We start from the raw sequence: 13149 nt of genomic DNA, 5'->3' as shown, positions 1-13149 counted from the left end.
AGAGTCTGACTGGGGAGGAGAAGGAGCTCTACCGTCTCCTACCTGTTCTAGTGTCTGACTGGGGAGGAGAAGGAACTCTACTGTCTCCTACCTATTCTAGAGTCTGAGTGGGGAGGAGAAGGAACTCTACCGTCTCCTACCTGTTCTAGTGCCTGAGTGGGGAGGAGAAGGAACTCTACTGTCTCCTACCTATTCTAGAGTCTGAGTGGGGAGGAGAAGGAACTCTACCATCTCCTACCTGTTCTAGTGCCTGACTGGGGAGGAGAAGGAGCTCTACTGTCTCCTACCTGTTCTAGTGCCTGATTGGGGAGGAGAAGGAACTCTACTGTCTCCTGCCTGTTCTAGTGCCTGATTGGGGAGAAGGAACTCTACCGTCTCCTACCTGTTTGAGAGTCTGACTGGGGAGGAGAAGGAGTTCTGCCGTCTCCTACCTGTTCTAGTGCCTGAGTGGGGAGGAGAAGCAATTCTACCGTCTCCTACCTGTTCTAGTGCCTGAGTGGGGAGGAGAAGGAACTCTACCGTCTCCTACCTGTTTGAGAGTCTGACTGGGGAGGAGAAGGATCTCTACCGTCTCCTACCTGTTCTAGTGCCTGAGTGGGAAGGAGAAGGAGCTCTACTGTCTCCTACCTGTTCTAGTGCCTGATTGGGGAGGAGAAGGAACTCTACTGTCTCCTACCTGTTTGAGAGTCTGACTGGGGAGGAGAAGGATCTCTACCGTCTCCTACCTGTTCTAGTGTCTGACTGTGGAGGAGAAGGAGCTCTACTGTCTCCTACCTGTTCTAGTGCCTGAGTGGGGAGGAGAAGGAACTCTACTGTCTCCTACCTGTTCTAGTGCCTGACTGGGGAGGAGAAGGAACTCTACCATCTCCTACCTGTTCTAGTGCCTGATTGGGGAGGAGAAGGAACTCTACTGTCTCCTACCTGTTTGAGAGTCTGACTGGGGAGGAGAAGGAGTTCTGCCGTCTCCTACCTGTTCTAGTGCCTGAGTGGGGAGGAGAAGCAATTCTACCGTCTCCTACCTGTTCTAGAGTATGACTGGGGAGAAGGAACTCTACCGTCTCCTACCTGTTCTAGTGTCTGACTGGGGAGGAGAAGGAACTCTACAATCTCCTACCTGTTCTATTGTCTGACTGGTGAGGAGAAGGAATTCTACTGTCTCCTACCTGTTCTAGTGCCTGAGTGGGGAGGAGAAGGAATTCTACTGTCTCCTACCTGTTCTAGTGTCTGACTGGGGAGGAGAAGGAACTCTACTATCTCCTACCTGTTCTAGAGTCTGACTGGGGAGATGAGACTCCATCAAGGACAAGTTGTACTTTTGTTCTGCCATGTTGCGCATCTCGCCGTATGTCTTCCAGTCGTGGAGTGCCACAGTCGTCAGGTTGTAGAAGGTTCTGTTCAGGTAGTGCTCCACAGTTGCTGAGTAGGGAGAGATCAGACATAAATCAGAATGAGGAGACTCGGATGGCAGAGGAGGCCTGGACCAATGATGTGGTCGACACATCGGATGTCCTACGACCAAAAAACGTATGGTATGTGATCAGTATATCTAGACATGTAATGGAATACCTCTCACACATATTTACTTTATCATAATCATCAATAAACTCTGTTGGATAAAATAAATAAATAAATAAAACCACCAACTCTAGGCTTCAACATTATAATACTACCTTGAGACAAATCATGTCAAATGTATTATATCCACATTGCTGTCCAACCTTTGATGTTGATGTCCCTCTGGAAGAAGCGGATTGGTCTGATCTTGAGGAGATGCGACAGGTCCTTCATCCCCACTTTGAACGGGTTGCGATCATCGAGCTGAAGGTGAAGGTGAATCTGCAGTCGGAGGTCAGTCTCGATGGCACGACATAGAGGGTCAATGAGATGCTGGAAAAAACATGCATCACAAAACTAATAATTGTACTGTGACGTTTACAGACAATGGGTTGAAAACCTTTTGCACCTGAATTTTACTTTGGTTTGTTTGGAAAGATGTTTTATTCTAGTGTCCAAATTCTTTTTCTTTGAATGTTAAAACTGTATGGAACATGATATCCTTTCAGCATTACTTGAAAAGCATAGTCATCGCTTACAGCAAGCATGGGTTGCTAAAGACCTATTGTAACCAGGATCTTCACGGGTCCAGGGTTGCCAGTTCCCTGTATCGTCACATCATGTGCTTCTATCATATGCAGTGAGCCAGTGAATGTTGTTTTGGGGTAAGATGAGGCATAATTGTGTGAGATGTCTCCCTATACTGACACCTGTGGTACACATGTGTCATTGGCTATTCATGTGGAAGACCCGGCTTCGACTCCCCACATGGGTACAGGGTGTGAAACCCATCTCTAGTGTCTCGCCATGACATTGCTGGAACATTGCAACACGAGGCAGGAACCAATACTCACTCTTGCACCTACACTGACACACCACCTATACTGACACACACAACCACCTGACACACCGCCTCACACAATACCTGACACACAAACCACCTCACCGAACCATTACACAATTGACACACACACCACCTCACATGTCACACACTTGACACACACAACCATCTCACACAACCCCCTCACATACCACCTGACACACACAACCACCTGACACACACAACCACCTGACACACCGCCTCACACAATACCTGACACACAAACCACCTCACCGAACCATTACACACTTGACACACACAACACCTCACATGTCACACACAACCATCTCACACAACCCCCTCACATACCACCTGACACACACAACCACCTCACACACACAACCACCTCACACACCACCTCACACACACAAACCACCTCTCACACACACACTCATCTCACACACAATCACCTCACAAACCACCTCTCACACACACAACCACCTCACACACACAAACCACCTCTCACACACACACTCATCTCACACACAATCACCTCACAAACCACCTCTCACACACACAACCACCTCACACACACACAAACCACCTCTCACACACACACTCATCTCACACACAATCATCTCACACACAATCATCTCACAAACCACCTCTCACACACTCATCTCACACACACAACCACCTCACACACATCACACACACAAACCACCTCTCACACACACACTCATCTCACACACAATCACCTCACAAACCACCTCTCACACACTCATCTCACACACACAACCACCTCACAAACAACCTCAAACACACAACCACCTTACAAACAACCTCAAACACACAACCACCTTACACACCACACTCATCTCACACACACAACCACCTTACAAACAACCTCAAACACACAACCACCTTACACACCACACTCATCTCACACACACAACCACCTCACAAACAACCTCACACACACAACCACCTCACACACCACATCACCCACACAAACCACCTCTCACACACAAACATTTCACACACACAACCACCTCACACACCACAAGCACCTCACACACCACACTCATCACACACACACACCACCTCTCACACACACCACCTCACACACATACTCACCTCACACACACTCATCACACACACACACACCACCTCACACACACACACTCATCTCACACACACAAACCACCTCACACACACAACCACCTCACTAACATGTCAGGGTCCGGCCTACCTCCTGAACCTGCAGTGTCACCTCCTTGTCAAACGAGTCCAGGAGGTCTTGAGGTGAATTGAGGTGACGGACTTTCTGCATCGGCAACACACAGTCCCGCATAGCTCCGAACATGTACTGCAATAAGTAACACCAGCTAGTTAACAATACAACGAAATGGGACAGCTGAGTGAGTGAGTGAGTGAGTGAGTGACAAATTCTCTCCCAAACTTAAGTATTCCCCACAGCAAGTTGCCATGCTCTGCCCTGTGCTGTCCAGTGCCCCGCCCCTTCTCTGCCCCATGCCATACCCCTTGCTCTGCCCCGTGCCCAGCTCTGTCCAGTGCCCCACCCCCTGCTCTGCCCCCTGCCCTGCCTTGTGCTCTGTCCAGTGCCCCGCCCCTTCTCTGCCCCATGCCCTGCCCCATGCCCTGTGCCCAGCTCTGCCTAGTGCCACGCCCCTGCTCTGCCCTGTGCTCTGCCCAGTGCCCGGCCCCTGCTCTGCCAAATTCCCCGCGCCCCGCCCCTGCTCTGCCCTGTGCTCTGTCCAGTGCCCCTCCCTCTGCTCTGCCCCGTGCCCTGCCCCCTGCTCTGCCCCGTGCCCTGCCCCTGCTCTGCCCTCTGCTCTGCCCCGTGCCCTGCCCCACTGTGTAGGAGGCAAGGATGCTGTTTTTGTTTTGTTTGTTTGTTTGTTGTTTAACGCAACACTCAGCTATAGTCCAGCTTTATGACGTCAGTCTGTAAATTATCGAGTCTGGACCAGACAACCCAGTGATTGATATCATGAGCATCGGTCCATGCAAATGGGATACGATGACATGCATCAAACAAGTCAGTGAGCCTGACCACCTGATCCATTAGTCGCCTCTTAGGACAAGCATGGATTAGTGAAGACCTATTCCAACCCGGATCTCCACGGGTCTGTACTCACGTGTATCCGGTGTGTGTCGGTGACATTGTCACACACATCCGTGAGGTACAGCGGGAAGATGACTCGGTGCCAGTAGATGAAGCTGCAGTCACACGCTCCCCGTAATCTGCAACCAGCAGCAGCCAGGAGTCACATCTCAAGTAGAACTACGCCTTTCCCAAGTACCATTCTTCCTCTAACATGCCAGACTTCCAATAGCACCATGCCTCTAATACACAGTGGGTCAAAACCAAATTGACAGAATAGAGGCCAGGTGTCTTCAGAAATTTGGATCTAATAAAACAGTAATGACTGGTCCCCTGTGAGGACATTACAGATAATGACCACTCCCCAACTCCAGTCAACTTACTTCAGTCACTCACATGTTGGGTCATGGCAAACACTGGCCCCGGCCTTGAAATTAGTTTGTTTGTTGTTTAACGCCACACTCAGCAATATTCCAGCTTTATGATTGCAGTCTGTAAATAATCCAGTCTGGGGCAGACAATCCAGTGATTGACATTGTGAGCATCGATGACATGCATCAACCAAGTCAGCAAGCCTGACCACCTGATCCTGTAAGTCGCCTCTTACGACAAGCATAGTCGCTTTTTACGGCAAGCATGGGTTGCTGAAGACCTATTCTACCCCGGATCTTCACGGGGGGAAACAAGCATGGGTTGCTGAAGACCTATTCTACCCCGGATCTTCACGGGGGGAAACAAGCATGGGTTGCTGAAGACCTATTCTACCCCGGATCCTCACGGGGGGAGACAAGCATGGATTGCTGAAGACCTATTCTACCCTGGATCTTCACGGCATCCTTGACATTAGACCTTGTGAAGCCAGACCACAATAGTGAGCTGCATGTTGCTGCGTTGTTGTAGGTACTGATGTCTGGGTCAGCCTTTGTGTTTCAATCAGAGAATGAACACATAACAACAGACAGTGTGATCTAGTTGTGAAACTAGTTGCTTCTTTCAGTCACGAGAGTGAAATGTTTCACATCAAGTACAGAGACTTGAATGTTTGTATATTTCCAATCATTGCTGCTGCTCTTTGCTGCAACAAACGACCTTGAGGTGATGCAAATAACTGCTCTCTTCTACATCAGGGAGGAATATTTAACGTTTCAGCTTAAAGGATATTTTGTGGATCCTGGTTCACATGACATTGAGATGACCTTGACATGGCCTTGAGACGGCCTTTGATGTGATGATCTTACTTTTCTCTCAATTCACTGATGACTTCCAGTTTCCTCATTGTCTCCGACAAACCATTCATCTCATCATCCTTGAAGGATTTCTGGAACATCGAAGACATGTATTGCTTGAAACACTGAACAGGAAGCCCAAGTTAAGTAAGGATGTATATTCAAACCATGGAGGCCTGTGATCAGAACCTCTGTGGTCTTGTAGACAGAGCTTCTGCCCAGAGTGTGGAAGGCCATGAGGTCAATCCCCGGACATGTCATGCTGACAATAAAAGAGTATTTGTTGTTACCATGCCTAGCGATCAGCAATAAGGAAATAAAACAAGGACTGGTCGGCTCAGAGTCAGTATACTGTGTCCCAGTAGGGTATCTATGTTAAAACTGTGGCATGGTACCTCAGTGGGCTAGCACTATAAAGCTATCATTAGTCTGGGCTAGTACAGGCTCACACACACACACACACACAGGCTCACACACACACACACACACACACAGGCTCACACACACACACACAGGCTCACACACACACACACAGGCTCACACACAGGCTCACACACACACACACACACACACACACACACACACACACACACACACACACACACACACACACACACACACACACACACACACACACACACACACACACACACACACACACACACACACACACACACACACACTGGTCAGCTCGGGGTCAGTATACTGTGTCCGAGTGGGGTATCCATGTTAAAACTGTTGCATGGTACCTCAGTGGGCTAGCACTATAAAGCTATCATTAGTCTGGGCTAGTACAGGCTGCAACGCACACACACACACTGGTCAGTTCGGGGTCAGTATACTGTGTGTGAGTGGGGTATCCATGTTAAAACTGTGACCTCAGAAGGCTAGCAATATAAAGCCGTCATTAGTCCAGACTAGTACAAGCAACCACAGATGTGTTGATGCGCTTCGATATAAAAGTGGAATAATCTTGAATACGACATTAAACCACATTTCACCTTCCCTTGTAACCAACTCATAGGGATCTACACTCTCAGAGAACAACACACACAGTAACGTCTTGTCCACATCGGTTCTGTTGACAAGCTGGGGACTTATTCTTACCCAGAACTCCGACCAGGAATCAAACTCCAACATCATCAACAAATGTCATATGCATAAATAAACATACAAACAAAACAATAGCAGTTGTATTTATTCTTCTGAACTGATTTTAGGGTTATATGTCATAACTGCCAAATATTACATTGAAACTAATGAATCTGCTTTCATTGTACAAGCAAGCCGAACCTAGCAATGACATTGCTACGTACCAACAACTTCTACAAATGTTTCACATCTGACAGAGCTGACCACAACATCTATGACATTGACAGAGCAGATCAAAACGTCTATGACATTGACAGAGCTAACCCTGAACATCTATGACATTGACAGAGCTAACCAAAACGTCTATGACATTGACAGTGCTCATCAAAACGTCTATGACATTGACAGAGCTGACCAAAACGTCTATGACATTGACAGAGCTAACCCTGAACATCTATGACATTGACAGAGCTAACCAAAACGTCTATGACATTGACAGTGCTCATCAAAACGTCTATGACATTGACAGAGCTGACCAAAACGTCTATGACATTGACAGAGCTAACCCTGAACATCTATGACATCGACAGAGCTCATCAAATCGTCTACGGCATCGACAGAGCTAACCAAAACATCTATGACATTGACAGAGCTAACCCTGAACGTCTATGACATCGACAGAGCTCATCAAAACGTCTACGACACCGACAGAGCTAACCAAAACATCAATGACATTGACAGAGCTAACCCTGAACGTCTATGAAATTGACAGAGCTGCCCAAAACGTCTGACATTGACAGAGCTAACCCTGAACATCTATGACATCGACAGAGCTCATCAAAACGTCTACAACATTGACAGAGTTAAGCAAAACATCTATGACATCTGACAGAGCTAACCCTGAACGTTTATGACATATGACAGTGTTAACTGTGAACGTTTATGACATCTGACAGTGTTAACTGTGAACGTCTATGACATCTGACAGAGCTACCAGTGAACGTCCATGACATCTGACAGTGTTAACTATGAACCTCTGACATCTGGCAGAACAAACTGTGAACGTCCATGACATCTGACAGAACTAACCGTGAACGTCTATGACATCTGACAGAACTAACTGTGAACGTCCATGACATCTGACAGTGTTAACTATGAACCTCTGACATCTGGCAGAACTAACCATGAACGTCCATGACATCTGACAGAGCTAACTGTGAACGTCTATGACATCTGACAGAGCTAACTGTGAACGTCTATGACATCTGACAGAGCTACCAGTGAACGTCTATGACATCTGACAGAGCTACCAGTGAATGTCTATGACATCTGACAGAGCTAACTGTGAACGTCTATGACATCTGACAGAGCTACCAGTGAACGTCTATGACATCTGACAGAGCTAACTGGGAACGTCTATGACATCTGACAAAGCTAACTGTGAACGTCTATGACATCTGACAGAGCTAACTGGGAACGTCTATGGCATCAGACAGAGCTAACTGGGAACGTCTATGACATCTGACAGAGCTAACTGGGAACGTCTATGACATCTGACAGAGCTAACCGCGAAGGGACGTGCTGCTCACTTACCATCTTTGTGCCCACAGCAAGGGCCAGTTTAGCAATCAGTCTCCTTTCTTTGGTACCTTAGAACATGACAAGATATCTTTCCTCAATTCATGAAAACACAGGTCCATCAAACAAGTTGATATTTCATGTTAGAGATGAGTGGGCTGAGGACTTTTGTCGTCTTTAATCGAGAGTCACTCCTAACATTACTTTCTTGGTAGTTCATATAAATATTTTAGGAATAAATGCAATTTTTACCATTTAACAAAATTAATTATACAAATTACTTCAGACACATGTTCCACTGATGTGAATATTGAACAAATTGAGCACATCACAGCATGTATTTCCTGAGAAGAGTTGTCAACACTAAAATCAGTAAAAATAGTTGCAGTCATCAAGTTGTGACATGATTCAAGACAAATGATCAGCTTTAAAGGCAGAAGTCTATGGACAAATGAAGGGCCTCGGGAGATGACATGTTGTACCTGGTCCGTTGAGGGCTGACTCGGCGAGCACGAGAGCTGACAGGACGTCCAGTCTCCTCTCACTGTATCGCTTGTCAGAGGTGATCCTTTTCTGGAAGAGTGAGTGAGAGTGAGTGAGTGAGTGAGTGAGTGAGTGAGTGAGTGAGTGAGTGAGTGAGTGAGTGAGTGAGTGAGTGAACGGGGTTTAACATAGCTTTTAAATGTATATAATTCCTATGACATTGTGTCAGTGTATCATCAATCTGGATATGGAGTAACAGCAATCTGAAGCATGAACTGTGTCACTCTAGGACTGAGGATGTCAAGAGTGATGAGGTTTGACCATCTAATACTCGGTGAATGCACCAGACAAACCTAGGACCCAACTCCTAGTGTATTCAAACCTTGACAGGTGAGTCCTGGTATGGCTAAACCCTAAATGTCATGAACTGATACCCCACAGGGTTTAGACCACAAGGCTGAAAATGAGCTGCCATTACTTTGATTCTCACAAAGGAATATTTCAATCTTCAAGATAATGTTACTTCAATCTTTCAAGATCTTTTTAACATTTCCTGTACAACTACAAGGAAGAGAAAAACATGGAAATCATGAATACAAAAGTCTAGAAAGAAATATTTGAAGTAATGGTGTCCTCACCTTGGCTGTCCCGATAGCACTGAGAGCCAGGAAACTGAGGTGCTGAATCACATGGTTCATGGACTCCGCGATCAGCATTGTGCGCCGATGGAATGTATGTTCTATAGCCTGAAAGTCAGATCAGAGAGCTTCACACGATTTGTTAGTAGGTGAAAAGTAATTTTTAAAAACCAATCTCACGTAGTAAGCAGGAGATAATGGATACTTGCAGAATTATTCCTTGTTTCTTGTCTGTAACATTCCTATTTGTCGAGCCCATAACATTCCTATTTGTTAAGCCCATAACTTTCCTATTTGTTGTTAAGCCCATAACATTCCTATTTGCTGTTAAGCCCATAACATTCCTATTTGTTGTTAAGCCCATAACATTCCTATTTGCTGTTAAGCCAATAAAATTCCTATTTGTTGTTAAGCCCATAACATTCCTATTTGTTGAGCACATAACATTCCTAGTTGTTAAGCCCATAACATTCCTATTTGTTAAGCCCATAGCATTCCTAATTGTTGTTAAGCCCATAACATTCCTATTTGTTGTTGAGCCCATGACATTCCTATTTGTTAAGCCCATAGCATTCCTATTTGCTGTTAAGCCTATATCCTTCCTAGTAATCCCATAACATTCCTTTTTGTTAAGCCCATAACATTCCTATTTGTTGTTAAGCCCATGACATTCCTATTTGCTGTTAAGCCCACGACATTCCTATTTGTTAAGCCCATAACATTCCTATTTACTGTTAAGCCCATAACATTCCTATTTGTTGTTAAGCCCATAACATTCCTATTTGTTAAGCCCAAAACATTCCTAATTGTTGTTCAGCCCATAACATTCCTCTTTGTTAAGCCCATAACATTCCTATTTGTTAAGCCCATAACATTCCTATTTGTTGTTGAGCCCATGACATTCCTATTTAATAAGCCCATAAAATTCCTATTTGTTGTTAAGCCTATATCATTCCTAGTAATCCCATGACATTCCTATTTGTTAAGCCCCTAGCATTTCTATTTGCTGTTTAGCCTATATCATTCCTAGTAATCCCATAACATTCCTAATGGTTGTTCATCCCATAAAATTACTATTTGTTGTTGAGCCTATACCATTCCTAGTGATTCCATAACATTCACATTTGCTGTTAAGCCAATAACATTCCTATTTGTTGAGCCCATAACATTCCTATTTGTTAAGCCCAAAACATTCCTAGTTGTTCAGCACATAACATTCCTATTTGCTGTTCAGCCTATACCATTCCTAGTTATCCCATAACATTCCTATTTGTTGGGCCCCTAACATTCCTAATTGTTGAGCCCATAACATACCTATTTGTTGTTAAGCCTAAAACATTCCTATTTGTCGTTCAGCCCATGACATTCCTATTTGTTGTTAAGCCTAAAACATTCCTATTTGTTGTTAAGCCAAAAACATTCCTATTTTTTGAGCCCATTACATTCCTAATTGTTGTTAAGCCCAAAACATTCCTATTTGTTCAGCCATAGCATTCCTATTTGCTGTTAAGCCTATACCATTCCTAGTAATCCCTTAAGATTCCTAATGGTTGTTCATTCCATAACATTCCTATTTGTTGTTTAACCTATGACATTCCTATTTGTTCAGCACATAACATTCCTATTTGCTGTTAACCATATATGATTCCTAGTTATCCCATAACATTCCTATTTGTTGGGCCCATAACATTCCTAATTTTTCTTGAGCCCTTGACATTCCTATTTGTTGTTAAGCCTAAAACATTCCTATTTGTTGTTGAGCCCATGACATTCCTATTTGTTGTTGAGCCCACAACATTCCTTTTTGTTGTTAAGCCCATAACATTCCTAGTTGTTGTTGAGCCCATAACATTCCTATTTGTTGTTAAGCCTAAAACATTCCTATTTGTTGTTGAGCCCATGACATTCCTATTTGTTGTTGAGCCCACAACATTCCTTTTTGTTAAGCCCATAACATTCCTATTTGTTGTTAAGCCCATAACATTCCTATTTGTTGTTAATCCTAAAACATTCCTATTTGTTGTTAATCCTAAAACATTCCTATTTGTTGTTGAGCCCACAACATTCCTTTTTGTTGTTAAGCCCATAACATTCCTAGTTGTTGTTAAGCCCACAACATTCCTAGTTGTTGTTAAGCCCATAACATTCCTAGTAATCCCATAACATTCCTATTTGTTGAGCCCATAACATTCCTATTTGTTGAGCACATAACATTCCTAGTTGTTAAGCCCATAACATTCCTAGTTGTTAAGCCCATAACATTCCTATTTGTTGTTAAGCCCATAACATTCCTATTTGTTGAGCACATGACATTCCTAGTTGTTAAGCCCATAACATTCCTATTTGTTAAGCCCATAACATTCCTATTTGTTGAGCCCATAACATTCCTATTTGTTGTTAAGCCCATAACATTCCTATTTGTTGAGCACATGACATTCCTAGTTGTTAAGCCCATAACATTCCCAGTTGTTAAGCCCATAACATTTCTATTTGTTGTTAAGCCCATAACATTCCTATTTGTTAAGCCAATGACATTCCTATTTGTTGTTAAGCCCATAACATTCCTATTTGTTGTTAAGCCAATGACATTCCTATTTGTTGTTGATCCCATAACATTCCTATTTGTTGTTAAGCCCATAACATTCCTATTTGTTGAGCACATGACATTCCCAGTTGTTAAGCCCATAACATTCCTAGTTGTTAAGCCCATAACATTCCTATTTGTTGTTAAGCCCATAACATTCCTATTTGTTAAGCCAATGACATTCCTATTTGTTGTTAAGTCCATAACATTCCTATTTGTTGTTAAGCCAATGACATTCCTTTTTGTTGTTGAGCCCATAACATTCCTATTTGTTGTTAAGCCCATAACATTCCTATTTTTTGAGCACATGACATTCCTAGTTGTTAAGCCCATAACATTCCTAGTTGTTAAGCCCATAACATTCCTATTTGTTAAGCCAATGACATTCCTATTTGTTGTTAAGTCCATAACATTCCTATTTGTTGTTAAGCCAATGACATTCCTTTTTGTTGTTGAGCCCATAACATTCCTATTTGTTGTTAAGCCCATAACATTCCTATTTGTTGAGCACATGACATTCCTAGTTGTTAAGCCCATAACATTCCTAGTTGTTAAGCCCATAACATTCCTATTTGTTGTTAAGCCAATAACATTCCTAGTTGTTGAGCCAATGACATTCCTAGTTGTTGAGCCAATGGCATTCCTATTTGTTGTGAAGCCCATGACATTCCTCTGTTTAGTGCCTAACCTTCATAGATTCATATTGCACTATTAAATCAGACTTGAGGGCAGTAATCAATTCACTGGCAGTAAGATGATGATACCTTCAGCAGCTCCACGAGTCGACAAAGGGAGAGCACTGCTGTCTTGGTCATGGGTTTCTGTAGGGCTACGTGCAGGTTCATAACAGTCCTGACGAGGTGACTCAGGTTATAGGCGTACAGCAGGCCCTGTCAACACACAGGGGGAAGCCAGGTTAACAGCCAATCCTTCAGGTGCTCAGTGAAAACATAGTCATGGACCTAACGGATAGAATGAAGACGTTACAGATTCATCATTCAGACATCATTATCCCTCTATTACAAAACAAGTTTTCGTATTTTTGC

At 44.0% G+C, this 13149-nt stretch overlaps 1 protein-coding gene across 3 annotated transcripts in view; it reads right to left on the bottom strand.

Moving 5' to 3' along the window:
- The window catches only part of LOC139444857 (WASH complex subunit 4-like), a 74680-nt gene that overhangs the window by 22980 nt on the left and 38551 nt on the right, over window positions 1-13149 (bottom strand). For 2 of the 3 annotated variants that reach the window (XM_071225846.1, XM_071225847.1), the window contains exons 13-21: window positions 12868-12993; window positions 9520-9627; window positions 8881-8971; window positions 8414-8469; window positions 5741-5820; window positions 4537-4642; window positions 3627-3743; window positions 1719-1887; window positions 1262-1416 (exon numbers count right to left, since the gene is read on the bottom strand). In XM_071225846.1, coding sequence (XP_071081947.1) covers window positions 1262-1416; window positions 1719-1887; window positions 3627-3743; window positions 4537-4642; window positions 5741-5820; window positions 8414-8469; window positions 8881-8971; window positions 9520-9627; window positions 12868-12993 — 1008 coding nt within the window. The remainder of the gene's footprint in view (window positions 1-1261; window positions 1417-1718; window positions 1888-3626; window positions 3744-4536; window positions 4643-5740; window positions 5821-8413; window positions 8470-8880; window positions 8972-9519; window positions 9628-12867; window positions 12994-13149) is intronic. The other variant, XM_071225848.1, reaches the window with a different exon arrangement.

Source organism: Haliotis cracherodii, unplaced genomic scaffold (assembly GCF_022045235.1).
Source record: "Haliotis cracherodii isolate W230 unplaced genomic scaffold, xgHalCrac1.p SCAF_6, whole genome shotgun sequence".
Taxonomy (NCBI): Eukaryota; Metazoa; Mollusca; class Gastropoda; order Lepetellida; family Haliotidae; genus Haliotis; species Haliotis cracherodii.
Note: the sequence above shows the minus strand (reverse complement) of the source record. Positions and strands in the feature narration are given on the sequence as shown.